Source organism: Diadema setosum, chromosome 10 (genome assembly GCF_964275005.1).
Source record: "Diadema setosum chromosome 10, eeDiaSeto1, whole genome shotgun sequence".
Taxonomy (NCBI): domain Eukaryota; kingdom Metazoa; phylum Echinodermata; class Echinoidea; order Diadematoida; family Diadematidae; genus Diadema; species Diadema setosum.
In genome coordinates, this window is record NC_092694.1 from 2,333,661 (window position 1) to 2,351,253 (window position 17,593).

At 38.1% G+C, this 17,593-nt stretch overlaps 1 protein-coding gene across 1 annotated transcript in view; it reads right to left on the reverse strand.

Annotated features, from left to right (window-relative positions):
* Positions 1-674: 674 nt before the first annotated feature.
* Positions 675-17,593, reverse strand: part of LOC140234396 (gamma-aminobutyric acid type B receptor subunit 1-like) — a 29,985-nt gene continuing 13,066 nt past the window's right edge. The window contains exons 5-18 of the mRNA XM_072314447.1: positions 16,655-16,720; positions 11,795-11,989; positions 10,873-11,011; positions 8,204-8,310; positions 7,190-7,253; positions 6,948-7,037; positions 6,155-6,305; positions 5,516-5,648; positions 4,792-4,902; positions 3,648-3,770; positions 3,036-3,150; positions 2,507-2,724; positions 1,509-1,625; positions 675-1,091 (exon numbers count right to left, since the gene is read on the reverse strand). Of these exons, the coding sequence (XP_072170548.1) occupies positions 675-1,091; positions 1,509-1,625; positions 2,507-2,724; positions 3,036-3,150; positions 3,648-3,770; positions 4,792-4,902; positions 5,516-5,648; positions 6,155-6,305; positions 6,948-7,037; positions 7,190-7,253; positions 8,204-8,310; positions 10,873-11,011; positions 11,795-11,989; positions 16,655-16,720 (2,046 nt within the window). The remainder of the gene's footprint in view (positions 1,092-1,508; positions 1,626-2,506; positions 2,725-3,035; positions 3,151-3,647; positions 3,771-4,791; positions 4,903-5,515; positions 5,649-6,154; positions 6,306-6,947; positions 7,038-7,189; positions 7,254-8,203; positions 8,311-10,872; positions 11,012-11,794; positions 11,990-16,654; positions 16,721-17,593) is intronic.

Sequence of the window (17,593 nt, forward strand, 5' to 3'; positions counted from 1 at the left end):
TCTCTTGTGTTAATGCATGTATAATATACAAATATGTCTTAGTACATTCTTTATGGCATAGGCAGGGCTTATTCACAGGATGCATGTTACTTACAAAAAGGAGATTTTGAGGCATAATTTACGTTACTTTGGAGTGAGAAATGACGCAAAGACATTTTGTAACACGTGACATAAACACATCCATAATGCTTGACAATTCTATCGCTCAAACAATTCGTACCATACCAGCACGATTTAGGCTTTTACCCTAGAATTCATGAATAGAGAAAGGAAAAAGTACTAAGGAAATATATATATATATATTGCTAACTTTATGATAATAATTATCATGATAATTATGATGATAATGATAATACTTATAATGATAATAATGATAATAAATGATAACCATTTTAGACTTTTATGAAAAGAGATACTCATGGCGCTATTCGTCGAAGTGCTCATATCACTGTGCGTTGCAATTGCACATCTCATCATCACCATTACTACCACCAAACACAACTCGATTGTGATCAAACGTCTGCTACACCCTGTAGATTTGATATAAACACTAACTTCACGTAATCACACCAAGTATGATAAGTTGACACGTGCGGAATTATGACTTTACTTAATGTGCCGCATACAATGCATATATCTCAACGTTTATCTGCATACATCACACACAATTTATTCTAAAGTTTGGTTAAGTTGGAGGTGAAATTGATTGCAATAGGACCACGCCCATCAGCAGCGGTACCATTCGCATCCTCATCTTTCTCGTCCTCCTGCTCATCCTCCGCCCCGCCTTCCCTTCGAGGCCTACGCCTTGGTGATGTAGAATCCACCCTGCCCCTCTGCCTGGCCGTGAGGTCCCAGTCGGAGGCATCCATAGCCTGATTGTCGTACTCCCCAAATCCACCTGTTCCTTCTCCAGCCGTGGGTTTCCTCATCTGGGTGTGCACAGAAGGTACCTTAATCTTCCGGTGACCAAAATTGAGCTGGAGGTAGCTGCCGAAACACCAGAGACCGACGCCGCGGGAGAGGGACTGACCGCCGAATGCTTTACGCCGCTGAATCTCGGCCTTGAACTCCTCGATATCTCGATCCACCTGTAAGTCAGAGTGCAAGTCTCGGTAAAGTTTGAAAATCTGAAATGAAATCTAATACGTTCGAACACTGTAATCCTTAAGCACCGTAAAAGAAGGTAAACAAGGTAACTCTTTGATATTGAATTAAATTTGCTGTGATCAAATGTGTTGAAGTCGAAGAAACGTAACTGATTATTCTCTGACCTCAATATCAGTACACATGCATAACATGTATTTGTGATTTTAAGGTGCGTTCTCCTCAGCACAGTGTGTAGCACTGGCAACCTGAAATTAGGTGTTTTATCGTAGTTGAAACAATTTACGTGATATCCAAATTGAACAGAATTGAAATGATGGGTTTACTGTAACGCTTTAAGGCATGTGTCTTCATGAGAGTCTTAGAGAGGAAGGAACAAAAAGAAAGGAGTTGGAGCCAACCTCGTCGATCTTGTGTCTGAGTTTGGTCTCCTCATCGACCTCCTCGTCATAGATCTCCTGAATCGACCTCATCTGAGAGTTTCGCTTCTGTCCCCAGGTATCACGGAGTGCATGGAACTTGTGGAATATGGAAATTGAATTAATATCCTGGAATCGTATGTTTTTGCTGTTGAGATTAAACTGATGGCGTTAACAAAATCAAAATATAAGATACAGGAAATTTTAATGATACGAAATAGACAGATAGAGATGGACAGATATGGATGAATAAAAGAAGAGACTGATAGAGTGGAAGGCAAATCCTGCACCATGTTTGTTGGTTCTGTGTAATAATAATAATAATGAATTTTTTATAGCGCATATAACAAATGAATGCTCCCTATGCGCTTTACAATCTCATCACAAAACATACTGTGTGCTTGTGTGTGTGCTTCCGATACTTTACCTTTGTTTTGTAAGTTCAGTTTATTGAGTGGCCCACTTATTTACAAGCTTGTCTTTTACGTGGGCCTGACCTTTTTGATAATACAATAATTTTGAACAAATAGAAACATATATGTATTTTCATATTATTTTTTTTCAATACTTTGATTGTTGATATTATAAAACTTTGTATCGGGAAATATGGGATATCAGAAATAAATTTTGATTTGAATTTCAATGTTAATCGTAGTAACATTTAAGTAGGAGACGGAGAATTCACGGAGAAAGAGACAAAAAAAAAGACAGAATGAAGAAGAAAAATATTAACTAAGAAAGACCACATTAAATTGAATTTCAATGTTAATCGTAGTAACATTTAAGTAGGAGACGGAGAATTCACGGAGAAAGAGACAAAAAAAAAGACAGAATGAAGAAGAAAAATATTAACTAAGAAAGACCACAAGAAAAGATGACAGCAATGATGATGATGATGATGATGAAGAAGAAGAAGAAGAAGAAGAAGAAGAAGAAGAAGAAGAAGAAGAAGAAAAAAAGGAAAACTACTTTCAACCAACCTTTGGGGTGTAGACAATGATGAGCACGAGGCTGACGCCGAGCCAGGCCAGGGCGGCCACGGTTGGGAAGCAGACCGGGGGATTGTTGCTCATGATGAAAGCGAGCGGGGCGCTGACCACGCTGAAGGTGACTGAGCAGTAGGAGGCAATGCCGGTGACGAACGTATCGTTGAGGGTGATGATGGTCATCGACCTCGTCTCGTAGGACAGAAAGGCACCTGAAGCAGAAAAGCAATCGGGGAACATTATGTGCCCACTCTTAGCATTCCTTAAAGCATAATTTAGTCTATAATTCGAATACTGCCATCTAGCAATGTGCTACACGGCATTGACGGAGCCATTAGAGCCGTAATTATTGTGTCAAAGTCTCAAAAAAATCCTACCACCGTGATGCCGTTCTTCGTTACTGAGCTACCTGAATTCTTGATGTGTTATTGATAACATATCAAGATAGTATGTTGGCATGTTATTGGTAATATATTGCCAGTTGCAAATGTGTCAATGATTTCAAGTTCGCTTGTTCTCTCACCAAGAAGCAAAGCCAGGCCAAGAAAACCCATGAGGGCACCAGCGAAATAGAATCCCATGCCTCGCAGACAGTACTCCACTTTGTAGAAATAGCGCGTATTTTCATCCTCGTTGTACTGCAAAGAATACAAGCAAATTAAAACGACATGTATGATATCCCACAATGAGATGGAGAAAGTGTGTGCACGTATTATCATAAGAAAGGTAATTCTATTTTCCGAAAGGTTGGTTTTAGCAAGTAGCATAAAATCTTATCGTCCAATCGTTTTCAGACACTGAGAGAAGACAGAGAAATGCATGAGATTTTTCATTATTGCTTGTAAGATCGATGGCTCCCCTTTATTTCCATGCCAATGATAATGTCTGTTATACTGAAATGTCTGTATATCGGTGATAAGTGATAAGTTAATAAAGGTTTGTAAATAGTTCCTAATGCAGGGTCTTGTAAATCGAGACACGAAAAATATTGACTGCTTTCATTTTCCATTTGCATGGCCTCATTATGATATTGAATACATGCACATTGAAATAGATGTATAAACTCAGGACTAGACATTCTCTGCAAGATTTGGATTGCCAACCCCTGACAGTAGTTATGATATCAATGTATTACTTCATTCCAAGCTGTGAGGACTTCTCGCTGGATCGGAAACCCTACGGTCCAGACGATAAGGACGACGAGACAGACGATCACCAGCGACAACAACGACCGAATCATCAACGGTAGGTGAGTACCCTGCATTGTAACGTCAACAAACACAAAACAAGATGTTGATTTCTGGTTCTTATTTAAGGGTATACCTCTTTTCAAGTAGCTCCATTCTCAACTATTTCGACTGGTTGTGCTTGTGGAAATGTCTGCTTTAACTACTCAATTTCGTAAAGTGAGATTGACTTTGTTAAAGAACTAGGATGAACAGACAACAATCGAATCAACTGACAAACATCTCGACCGTCTCATGAACAATCAAGGTGCCACATATATTCCTTGTTCGTGTGACAGGAAAAGTTCATGAATTCCCCCGATAAACATGTTTACCCACCGGTAAGCCAAAAGCTCAGGTTCAAATTCAATTGTAAGTTTATTTTTCTCCATCTCCAACAAAATCAATACCACGTGCGCGCAATGTGAATAAAGCAAGGGGATGTCGACGTAAGTAGGCCTAAATAAAAAAAGCTGGATACATTATACTTTTAATGAGAAGTAAAGTACTGAAAATTTGGAGTGTCAAATGGTTTGGGGAAGATGTAGATAGGAGGGGGATGGAACTAAAAAGCGAAGCTCATTCATAATGGTTCCCACAAAAAATAAAATGAAATAAAATGAAAAGCTTTAGTATGTTGTCCAAGCTCTGTTTAAACGTCATTAGATGATGCGACTTTCTCATGATACCATTTTTGTCACCAGTTGCAGTTGCTTTGACCACCAGCTGATTTTGAAGCCAGTTTCACCCATCTTCTTTTTACGCTCTATGGCAGTGATAGTATCATAACTTACACTATCACAATTTCTGTAAAGAATATTACTTCCACGTCACGGTCATACTATCGTATAGGAGTTTAGCGTCTGTCGTAAAGTGATGACCAATAGAAGTTTTCCAACAAATGGTGTATTACACGTTATCATTTACAAAATCATTTACTTGGTAATTTTCTGAGAGTGGCATCAACCCAAAGACGTTGGTCAAAAAGCATTTACATGAAAGAAGAGTTGTAAAATATGACACAGATGTACGAAGTTCCTGCCCCCTTCTTACCGGTTTCCACACGTTGGCTTTCATGACCAGCAGTTTGTGGGCTCTGTAAATCTTGGCGAAGAGGGCGCCATATGCTAAGCAGAAACTCAGCGTCATTGTCCATGCTCTCAGCTGGGAATGATATGAGTAGAGACGAGGTGAAAGTGAAGAAACAAAATTGTTCCCTATCGAAAGCCACGAAATTCGACACGAAACATCCTATTCTTGCTTCACTTCAAATTGCCACTTTATAAACCAAGCATTAATACATTTGAGTTCAGCAACTTATCAAAAATATATCCGTGACATGACCACTGATAACTTTGGAATCTCGAACTGTAATAAAGCAGCTGAGACTAGGCAATTTTATGGCAATTAATCGTACATATGTAGATGGAATACTATCTTTGTAAGACCGCTAATACTCGTCCCTACGAAAAAGACAATATGAAGCTTGCATTATCTTAAACGACGTTACAAACAACCGTGGTGTCTTGCACGACAGTTTTGTTTTCTGAATTTAAAGTGAATAATGTAGCCATTCTAGTTCAGTAGTGACTTATTCAAAGCGGAACTGCAGCTGATTATCGAATATAGTTCATTTATATCATAACAGTTGATATTTGATTCGTAACAAAGAGGTAATTCTTGCAAAAAAAAATAGATAAAGCACTCGCAATTTCTGAACTGCCATATGAATGTCATAATTTTCGGTGTACAACAGGGATGGTGATATTTGTCTCACCGTGCAGAGTATGACCTGGTTGTCAGCCCCGATGACGTCACTGCCGACGCCCATTAGGAAGATGGATACGTACATACCGACACAGCCAATTTGGCCGATGACGAGAAACGGAGCCGACGCGCGGGAAAATGCCCTATATAGTGTAAAAGTGTAAAAGGACTTTTAGTTTACATTTTCCCCATTACCTTCATCCAGTCTCGACCGATATAATCATTATTATCAACACCATCAGCATCATCATCGTCATCATCATCATCTTCATATTCACCATCATCATCGTCGTCTTCATCATCATCATCACCATTATCATCATCATCATCGTTGCCATGACTTTCTTTCAGCGTGTCTTCTAGTCATTCCCATATCAATCATATCCAGTGATATAATATCATTATCTACAATCAGCACACAAAGTAGCTTATCAAAACATTCACGGAATAAGTATTATGGAAGATAAAGTTCTATTATTCTTTCATTCATTCATTCATTCATTCATTCATTCATTCATTCATTCATTCATTCATTCATTCATTCATTCATTCATTCAAGAGGATGCCGTAGTAGACAAAGCGAGTTCTAGTAATATTCTTAAGTATTCTGATCGACTGCAGTTTCTAGCGTCACTATGGCAACGCTTACGATCGATCCCAGTAGAGGACAGTCACTGTGAAACAGCAGACGACGAAGAGAATTCCCGCCACACACAGAGCTCCAAACACGTACAGATACAGCCGAGGGATGGTGGCAAACACTATTTCTTCCGTGGTCTGGTCTTTGGGCGGACCATCACCTGCAATTTTTGTTCAGATATCGGAAAATTAAGATGAATATTCATACTCAGACAAACAAACAACACAGATCTATGCCAAGCGTTCGTTACTTCCACAGAGTATTAGCGTCTCCATTTTACGTCAGGCATTCGGCACTTTATTTTCTCAATGAACAGGTCCGAGGTTCGAGCCTTGCCTATTTCCTATACATGCCACCGAAAAGACGAAATATTTTCTGCCTCCTCGACCTTTTCGTCTCGCGTCCGAGTAGTTACGAAGACCCGAATTATGATGTATCATCTTCTTGACTTTCCGGGTCCAAGAAAGCGAAAGGGCGTGGAATGTGGAAAGGTTGAGTTATAAAAATCAGTTTTTGTCAATAACATCATTCATAGCTTTTTTTCGTTTGTTTGTTTTTGTTTGTTTTGGTTTTTTTTTTTTTAAAGATATAGTTACTGAAATATGTTATAGACCAGGTCAGTTATTCAAGTTGGGAAAGGACGAACATTTCTGCAGCTTTATCTCAACAATCATGAATGATGTCCCAAGTATCATGCAGCTCTATAGCATGTTATGCATATTTTATAGTTATTGAGATACTCTCGACAAAGACAGAACTCGTCCTCTTGTCGTCACGTGATTTTCCTGCAGACGACACTTACCAGCCCACTGTAAGCCGGTGATATTTAGCTCGGAGCCCGCTAAGTCGTCCTGTTGAAAAGCGTAGAGACCGACCACTCTTTCGCTCTCCTCTGTAAAAACAAAAAACTCATGACTACTAATTTCGATCTAAAAAGAGAATAAATGATGGAAAAGAGAAAAAGCAGCATAAGAAGGAGTATTGGAATTACCATAATGATATTCAATCATAGGGAAATCGATAGAATCCATAAAGTGCGTTTACCTCGAACTTGACGAATTTCGATGAGTCCCTCTCTATCTCCAGTGTCCGTAAAACTTACTGAGCCCTGAGCAGCATCGATAGAAAAGGAGAAGCAGTAATGGTCATATTATACCACTATGATTGGAACAATAATGAAGCTACATACTTGATTTTTACAATAATGAGGATGATATGAATGATAAAAAGGACAATAGCTACAAAATTAATGGCTACATCATAATGGATAAGAACAATTAATTGTAGTAAACATGGTAATGATTATAGTAATGATAGACATAATAATAACGAAAAAAATAATAACACATTCAAATCTTGCGTAACACATCTTTGTAAGAGAAAAGACACTGGCTTTATTATCGTCGTTGCATTATTCATGAATGGACATCACTCTACAGTTAGACCACCAGTGTTATCATAGCAAGGTATTAGACTGATAGAAAGCTTATGCATGATATACAATGTAGATAAATATTGCTGAACAAAGCACAGACAGAGTTTGAAAGAAAACAAAATGTAGCACATGACCGTGCTGTTGAGGTGACCTCATGACAGGGACAGATGACAGGTTGTTTGAATCATATACATGATATTCTGATATAGAGATGAGAGAAGGACGAGAGGGGGCGCTATAATATGAATGTAAGAATGACCCCATTCCTTCATTCTTACATTCATATAAGATTTAACTCATTCATTTCAGGCACTTCCGGGGGTAATTAGGATTTATCATTTATACACAAGATGAGTCCATGCATAAGCTACAATTTCCCATGTCAAACTAAATTTGGCCAAAAATTGGACTTGGGTCGTTCTTATATTCAAATCTTCATATATATGTATATATATATATATATATATATATATATATATATATATATATATGTATATAATTATTTATGTTTATTATGGTTCTCCGAATATGTGTGTATTCATGGCTTTTCACCATATATTGCATGATTTACAGAGTGAAAGAGAGAAAAGGGAGAGAGAGATATTGAGAAGCAGTATACTTACGGAAAAACCCTCGAATCTCAGATTGTAGAGAGTATTCATAAACGCGTCCTTCAGTTCAGAGTTGGTGTAGGAAAACTCGTGCAATCCGTCGGTGTCATTTGCCTGACCTTTTTTATGAAGAGGTTGGATCAATAAGTGTTAACATATTAGAAGGTTGATGAGCCAACCACAGCCTTAAATTATGCCTTTTTTTCTTGATTTCGTCGAATCAGAGAGGACGTTTTCAGCAATGGAACACGTCACACGTTCTCACTCACGTTTAATGAATGGCGATAGTTTTATCATGTTATCCTCTCATTCGTCGTATATGTGCATTAAAAAGGACTTGGAATTGGGTCAAAATGATATTATTTCTGTTCCCTGTTCAGATAGTATTGGTTTTGCCCGTTTCCATGGTAATTTGCTTTTCAGCTTTGACCTAATTCTTCCATGGCATTTACTAAATTTAGCATTTCAGCTGAAACAAGATGGACGAAGAAAGAACTCACCACGCTCAGAGGTTTCATCTTTTATATCAAAGGTTCTTTTCTTTAACTTTGTTTTGAATGAGCTTTCAGGTTGTGAAAAGGTTGTGTTTGTTTGTTTGTTTGCTTTTTTTTTTGGTGTGTTTGCTTTTTGTTGAAAAAGGCTGGAATCAATCTGGAGATGACATCACTCTACGTTCAAGAGACAGGGGAATCTCAGAAAAGGATTTTTCTAACAATTAGAAAACAACAATATCAAAATTTAGTACAGATTGTTCCATACACTAAATTCAACATGGACACAACATGGACTAGAAAAGAACTACGAGGTTACCCGAGGTTCCGAATTTATTATTATTATTTTTTTTTAATCACATGAACCTCTTTTTTTCAACTTTGTTTTGAGTTAACTCTTGGTCTGAGAAGAAAGAAGTCTACATATTTATATTTTGTTGTTGTTGTTGTTGTTGTTGTTGATGATCATGATAAAATGCTGGAATCAAACCATCAGTAAGATAGAACGAAATCTGGAGATGACTATACTCCATGGAGACAAGGGCATCAGTATAACAAAAGTCTGATTGTGATTTGTATAAAGATTACAAAACAATGCTGTCAAAAGTATGTTCAGATCTTTCCATCCGCCCACAAAGTTCATAATCTTTACATGTTGAGATGGAAATCAATAAAATTCAAATAGGTAGATAGATAGAGATAGAGAGAGAAAAAATAAAGAGATAGAGATAGATAGATTGATGGATAGAGGAAAAAAATAATAAAGGAAAAGAACTAAAAGACTGTTTTGCTGATAAAAGAGTCCATTTCTCTACATTATTCTTTTCAATGTTTCCCTTTTTTCAAATCTGATATTTCGGACCTTTTATTGCCAAGGAGTTTATTCACACCAAGTCAAAGAGCGGCATTTTCAGAGTGTTATCACATCGGTGATGAAACATCAAATATGGATGACAAACGTGACAGAGCAGTGGCAAGGGATAACTAGGGAAAAATAAAGAGCAACGACTGTTCACAGGTCCCCTAGATAATTGCCCACAACGGATCGTCGCTTCGATTCAGCAATTAAGAGACAGCTAGTTGTTTGAATGCTTTACGCCACTCACACAACAGTGCCTGGCCATCAAAATTATATGAATACCATTGTAAAATTTCTCCTCTCAATTAACATTCCGTGCATGTCCGGTGAAATTACCAATATACAAAATATGATAAAAGCGACGAAAACAGGTCAGAAGATTGGAGTATTAGCCGAATCAGAGTAGCATTGAACATCCTTTCGCTTCTAGCCTCGTTCACCCTGAACAGACAAAGACAACGAACGTGATGCAAATGGAGGAAGAAGCTATAGGCAGCAAATAGGCGGAATATGAAACGAGTGTAGAAAGAGAGCGAGGTATAGGGAGACAATATCAGCATGTCCTTGTTACTGCCTATTCGTGTATTGTTGGTGTTCTTTTTTTTTCTCTTTTAACCGAGTGATTGGCCTCGGTAAGAATTGAATAAGCTAGTTCAAAGTCAGTTCATGAGCACATTGGTACAAACTACTATTATTATTATTTTTTTTTGTCAGTTGGTTAGGCACTCCACTCGTTTTCAAAACAATTAATGGATTTCATCAATCCTGTTCAAACAAAATGAACTTGAGCGCTTGGTGTCTGTCAGTTTACACTATAAGAGAAGCATCCTTTTCATTATTTTGCATTGAATGTATTAGAACCCCTTTTTCTATTAATATTGTTAAATTCCAGGCTTGCTATCAGGTGGATGTTTTGGCAAGCACCATTTTGTATGAATTTTATATGAATAATCGTTTATATAGTGTAAATGCGATCTCTTTAACCGAAGGTTTGTGTACCTGGCATCCCAAAGCACTTTGTACAAGCCCAACAAATGAGTTGATTCTGATTCTGCTTCTGATCTTGTAAACATCTCTTTCATCACCTTCTCCTCCTTCATCTTCTATTTCTTCTCCTTCTTCTTTTTCTACCTCTGAAATATTACGCAAGATGCATTCGTGATAATTTTGAATATTTTGCCATGAATTTCTTCTCAACAAACATTTTTTTTTTCAGAGAGGAAACAGACAGAACATGAGGAAACTCAAAGTTGCTGTATTAAAAAAAAACATTATGTAAATGATGTTTAGTTAACGGCAAACTAGTAACTCCAAAATGTAACCACGGTTACCTCTCGACGCAGCCTCGTGCAGGGTCAGTGCGATACTCCACGCCGCATCGTAGGCGTCGGAGGCGGACGTGGTCACGTCCCCTTGCAGCCCCGCACTCTCGGCACGCACCGCAAATGCGTCAGCTAATTGAGATGCCGTCTGCAATCAAGAAAAGATGCACACATTTAAGAGATTCCATAATTTTCTGTGGGCTAGGTTTTATAGCCTCATTCACCTTTAATCAATAGCAAATTCATGATCCTCATATGCATGAGAGATGAAGAAATTCAGAGGCACAGATGGCGCCTTGCCCTAAATCACACACCTGCCAGTATTAAAGGCAAGAGTCACTCAATGTCATCACCACACAAGTTAGTATTTTTCTCGTGGAGTGGTAAAATTGTGAAGTTATAGTTTTTAAATTAAAATCTACAATATTTTCTTTTTGCCACTGTTTCCCGTCACATTCAGTGACAAGCATTCACTTGTCTTTGTTCCTGTTTCACATAGGCATCAGCAATGAAGCTGTTTAAACTCAGAAGTTTGACTTCGTCAACCACAATGAATAACCATTCATTCATTCATTCATTCATTCATTCATTCATTCATTCATTCATTTATTCATTCATTATGATTTTTCATCTCCAAATGAAACATAATCATAAATGATACTATGATTTAGATTGAATAAGTGACATAATATCGCTTAACATTGCAATGTACAATACATGTAGACGAACTTTATAAGTATGCAATAATATAACAACGAAAAAAAGGATTATTAAATTGTCAGTTTTAGAAGGAAAGGGGCGTTATTTACACAGTCGTTTCGCTGATTCAATGCCGGTCTGCTTTAAATCATCCAGATAGCTGAAAGAAATGAATTTGGGTAACTTAAGCTTAAATATGACCTAGACATTGACCAGACCATAAGGTACGTACGTAACCCGAGACTGTCGGATCGCCTGGGTAAAGACTCATCGGCAAAGCGCTCGTGGAAATGTAGCCATCGAGGGCCGCGTATATCTGGGCTGGAGTGCAAGACGTCGAGTTGTCGGGTTTCTCCCACCAACGAGCGCTGTACGTGCCAATCAAAAACCAGGCGTAGTTTTTGCCGTAGAGCTTCTGCTTATAGGCCTGTGTGGAGTGACGGATCAATTGTCATCATGTCAAACACTGAGACACAATTCATACACTGAAATGTTTAATATGACGCATGAATACCTTGTATTTAAAAAAAGTAACGTCTCTATCAGCTGTTTAATGACACTTAAGAAAGGAAAAATAGAAGTAAATGAAATAGACATGAGCGAGAGAGGGAGAGGGAGAGAGAAGAGGAGACAAGATGAGATTAAAAGTGACAAAACTGTGACAGGGCAAAGCGTAGACCATTTACAAGTAAAAAAAAATAAAAAAAAACTTTTCAAAAGACTCATATAATCATCTACTGCTTGAGTGTCACACTGCTTGAGATGCTTAGGTAATTTGTTTCATAACAATATGGCTGCCAGTTGGAAAGATTTTGTTGAAAAAAAAGTTAAAATATCGCTCGGCACACATTGAGAGACTTTTGAGACATCGTCTTACTGCTACAGTGACTGAAAGCGATTTTTTTTTTTTTTTTTTTAGTTTAAGGCTATGCTTTAGCGTAACATGGCGCCATTTCACAATGTAAACAAAAAGGGGGCGGGCTTTTTTTGTTGTGATAGCTGATGAGATGCTCTACCCTACAATCGACAGAACCCCCCTAAAAAAAAAAAAAAACAAAAAAAAAAAAAACTATGCAGCAAAATAAGAATAGACAGAACCGAGTGTTGACCGATAGGATACGCACACTTTTTTTTTTCAGTAATCTTTATTTGATTTCTATAATTTCACAAAACGAAAACATTTATATTTTCATTCATTCATTCATTCATTCATTCATTCATTTGGCAAATAAGTATCTTGAATGTATAAACACAATTTACAATTAGCAATGTTTGATCAAGAAATATCAACACGCACAAAACACACACACACACACACACATACATACACACACACATACACACACACACACACACACCAAAAAAGGAAATTTGTACCAGGTGAGCCTGAGATTGTTACGTTTGGATGTGCCAGGAAAGACAGGGAATTACCGAAGCACGAAATAGGAAGTCTTTTTTTCCCTTTGAGTGGAGAAAGATTTAGCTTGTCCAGAGATGACACGGAAAATAGGGGTTCTGCTAATTTGCTGGAGACTCATAAAGTTATCAAACGCTCTTTATCGACAGAAGTAATTGAGTAGATGAGTAAGTGAGGTCACGGGAAAAGGCTGAAGGGAAAAGCAACGTCGAAGTCGAGTTAGCAGTGGTTATAGTATACGACAAAACCTGACAAGGAAATGTGAAAAGAAAGAAAAAAATGTGCGAGGGAGAAAACATGAATAACAAAGACACACAGAACAAAACGGTCTAAAAATAGAGATGTTATGCATATCAAAAATTGAAAGAGTTCTCGACAAATTTTCTTTGAACGATAATAAAATCATGATGGAAAACAATCTATATTCCCAAATACACGTTTGTTTATCCAGAGGCTTCTTTTGATTCACTTTCCTTACATTGGTCTATTACGCGTTCATGAAACAATAAGGAATATGACGGTCATATTATATGATCACAATAGTACAATGGCGTTTGATGTGTCTTTTTTTATACTTAAGTAAAGTAGGGATAAAACAAAGCATATAAAAAGTACGTGCTCAGCGCGACAAGAAGAGGGTTAAAAAGGCAAAAAGGAAGCTGGAGAAAAGAGGAATTTAACAACGTTACCATAGTTACGTCGACCGATGGAAATACGTTTATAATGAAAAGGTGTTTTAACAAAAATGTGTGACGCACGGGCTGGGTAAGTAAGATAATACTAAGTCAAACCCAAAATTAAATTTTTCTGTAATCGCAGAGCAAAGACTCGGAGGTCAAGAATAAGTTGAAGCGGTATGTAAAAAACAAGAAACTATTCATATGAATACAGGGAGGAGAATTGAGCGGCAGAACGTTATGTATAAAGATACGTCTATTGACAATCTGTAAACTTATTAAAAGTGGACACGCATTCAAGATACTGAAGAAGGACAAGATCTCAATTGGCAATTGGTGCACAATCTCTCGGTGTACAGATTGAACAAAGGATGAATAGAGGAACAAATTTAAGAGGAAAGAATGTAAAGAACAGAGTAAAAACAGAAGGAAGAAAGAAAGAGAGAAGGACAGAGAGACGAAGGAGAAGGAGAGATATAGAGGGAGATGTGAATCTATAAAGTCAAAGTTATACGAGTATCTCTCTCCCTTCCTGTCTTCCTATTTCTGATCTTCAATCTCTCGTCGCCTTTCTTCTTCTTCTTCATTCCGGGACGCCAGCTTCACTTCACGGAACTATGCGATTGATTTTATCCGATGGTCACTCCGATGGCGCTCGCTCTAATGTCTTTCTGACGAATCCACCCAATAAAGGATTCCGCGTGGAAAGGGTAGGGCTGTTTATTAGATTAGATTAATTCACCAGTCAGACTATTAGTTTGAATGGATCCAGCCTTGTTCGTGTACAGATAAAATTGAATGGAATCCTAACAACTAAAGTGAAAGTAGTCGAGCTTTTGGTATGTGCGTGTCATCTTGTTGGCAAGCTGACCGAAAAAGCACCACGCAAAAACTACAGGTGTGGACATGCGAATTACAGATTTCAAAGAAAAAGGTTGCAGTCGAACATGACCACCAGGACAGCTTTTCGTGAAACTTTTCAGCCACTAACAACTGTTTTAAGATGCGGAAATCCTTGCATCTGATTGGCTGAAAGCAGCTTCGTCAGTGAAAATATGACATAACACTCTATGAAAGGCTCTCCAGAAATCGATGTCAATAATCTTATAACTATACATAATGCCTTTATGGAACGTAACCTATTATGGATCCGTTAGGGTAAGGCGGAAGGAGATTGGCTATTTGTGAGCTTCGGCAAAAATCTCAGGCCAAATGAGGTCGAATCGTGCAAGTTGATGCAAAGTTCCGTAAACAAGACAAAGATCACTGGATGTTGTTACTTTTGATTTCATCACTGTCTCATGTACTGTGACGGATGTGAAGCAGAATGCGTAGTGAGTCAGGATGCGAAGTGCCTGAATATCGATTGGTTCGTGGGTTCATGGGTTCATGGGTTCATGGGTTAGTGGGTCCGTGGGTTCGTGGATTCGTGGGTTCGTGGGTTCGTGGGTTCATGGGTTCATGGGTTAGTAGGTTTGTGGATTCGTGGGTTAGTGGGTTCGTGGGTTCGTGGGTTCGTGGGTTCGTGGGTTCGTGGGTTCGTGGGTTCGCGGGTTCGCGGGTTCGCGGGTTCGTGAGTTCGTGGGTTTATGGGTGCCGACAGAGAAGTCTACAAATTTGATAATTTGAAAATATGAAAATTTGATTTTTTTATTTTATTTTGAGCGAAGCGGGGAAATATGTGTGTGTGCATATGAATAACAATGTGCGAAGGTCTTTCACGAGGGTCTGTTAGCGGAATGGTGTGTGTGTGTGTGTGTGTGTGTGTTTTGTTTGTTTGTGTGTGTGTGCGTGTTTGTGTGTATTTCCGCATTTGCAACAAGCTCCTTTCTTTTGCTGAGCAGTACAAATTTGGATGTGAATGAAATAAAGTAAGTAGCTGTGCTCGACGTATAGGATCAACGTGAAAAAAAGCCCTCTTCAAATTACACCGGTGTCCCGTGCAATCCCGGTCTACTGCTAACTGGTTTGTACTTGTCATTAGACGTAATGGATGGCGGCGCCACTATGATTTAATAAATGGAAAGTGGTTAGGTGTTAGCTCGCTAAGTAAGCACTCCGGCCACTAAATGGTCATGTGATAGCCTAGGTCAGAGCAGTTGGAGAGGACACGAGCCACATAGGTTTGAGTTTTTCTGTTGCTTCGCTCTCCTCCAATTACAACATAATTTATGATTGACAGTACAAAAATGAATAATGTTTCTTGTTTACTTTTGCCCAACATAGGGTGAGAACGATTACTTTAGATATGATTTTATGTCTTCACTGTTAAGTGAAATTTCATCCCACATGTTCAAGATAAAGGAGTGACTGCGTGAGAAGGTAAGTTGGTAAGGCCTATATGACGGTGTCAGCTTGCAAAGTAGAGCATTTCCGCCGTTTAATGGTAATATGATATAATTTATAAACTAATGCCCAAGGAAAGGTTGTTACATCGAACTACAACACGAGACCTGATGTAATGCTGTGTTACCTTATAGTCGCCTTGACTCCCAATGTACGTTTAATCAATTGTACACGAACAGGAGCAGTAATGCACACTTCAAGATGAATCAACTTACAAAAACATGTATCTTTCATGAGATAACTGGTATCTAATATAAATATTCCTTGTTTATTCCTTTACTGCTGAGTGACATCGATACAGAATACTTTGTTACTATGTAGCAATGCTACAATGCTACAATTATGTAGCAACTATGCTAAGGATTAAGCAGTAAAATGAAAGGAGTATAGACATTCAGCAGGAACAACAAGTGCAACGTGTACAGGGGATGGGATGGGGGGGGGGGAGGTGTTGCAAGAAAGTTGCAATCAATTAGAAATCCCCCCAAATCAATCGCAACATGCAATCGTTTGCAACTCGACTTTCTTATAACGTCCCATAGGATGAGAAAGCTTCTTTACGAGTTCAATTCCCATGTCAGTCCCAGAAAAGAAAATATGTCAATTAAGCCAGCAAATAAAGCTGGCAAAAAGTTATTATTTCCTGACTTACCTCACAAAACACCTTTCTCGCCATCGTTTCTTGGAAATTGCCAAAAATGATCCACGCCCCTTTTTCCTGGAAGAGATTGAGGAATCAAAAATCAAGCAGTGTCAATCAGTAAATGCAACAAAAATATATATAAAAAATTGTCAGAATAGAAACTCGACATATTCAGCAAGCAAACAAGCCAACAGACAACCAAACAAACAAACAATGAAGGTAATCACAAAACGATAGACATAACAGTAACATAGGCATACATAATTGATGCCAATAACATTCATATTCACAATTCCGATAAATGCAATCACGACAATCATCTATAGCTATCACTTTAACATGATCATTCTTTGTAGAGCAGCAGAGTCCCTTTCACAAGACTAATCCTAAAATATCATTTAATTCTTCACAAGAATTTGTGCAATATCCAAACACACTCGCTTTGAAATGACGTTTAATTACGATTTTGTTGTGTTTCTTCGCATCTCTTTAAACACGATGGACCAAAAGCATACTTATATCCTTCAAACTGACATTTGAATAAAGAGGATGAAGATTTGAGGTTATGATACCTATGTTGCTTCTATGGCGGTATTGTTCTTTGGATACGGATAAAACCTCGCTTGTCCTGACGTAGAGTTTGTCAATAGTTCCCTGTTTTTTTCTTCTGGGATTATCACAATCGGTTACCATGGAGATAAGATTGTGGGCATTGATTGCAGCCCATGATACTAGCATGGGATATATGATTAATTATGACTGAAATGGACGCAGAGTACTGGTAGAGGTACACACGCTGATGAGGACATATCTACTGACATTATCATATTGTTCTTTAACTATAGCATTTGAATTTCTCCACATCTGAGAATTTTTCACCAAATCGTTGATAAAATCTCTATTCTTGATATTACGCAATGACCACGCCATACAGCAAACAATTTAAAT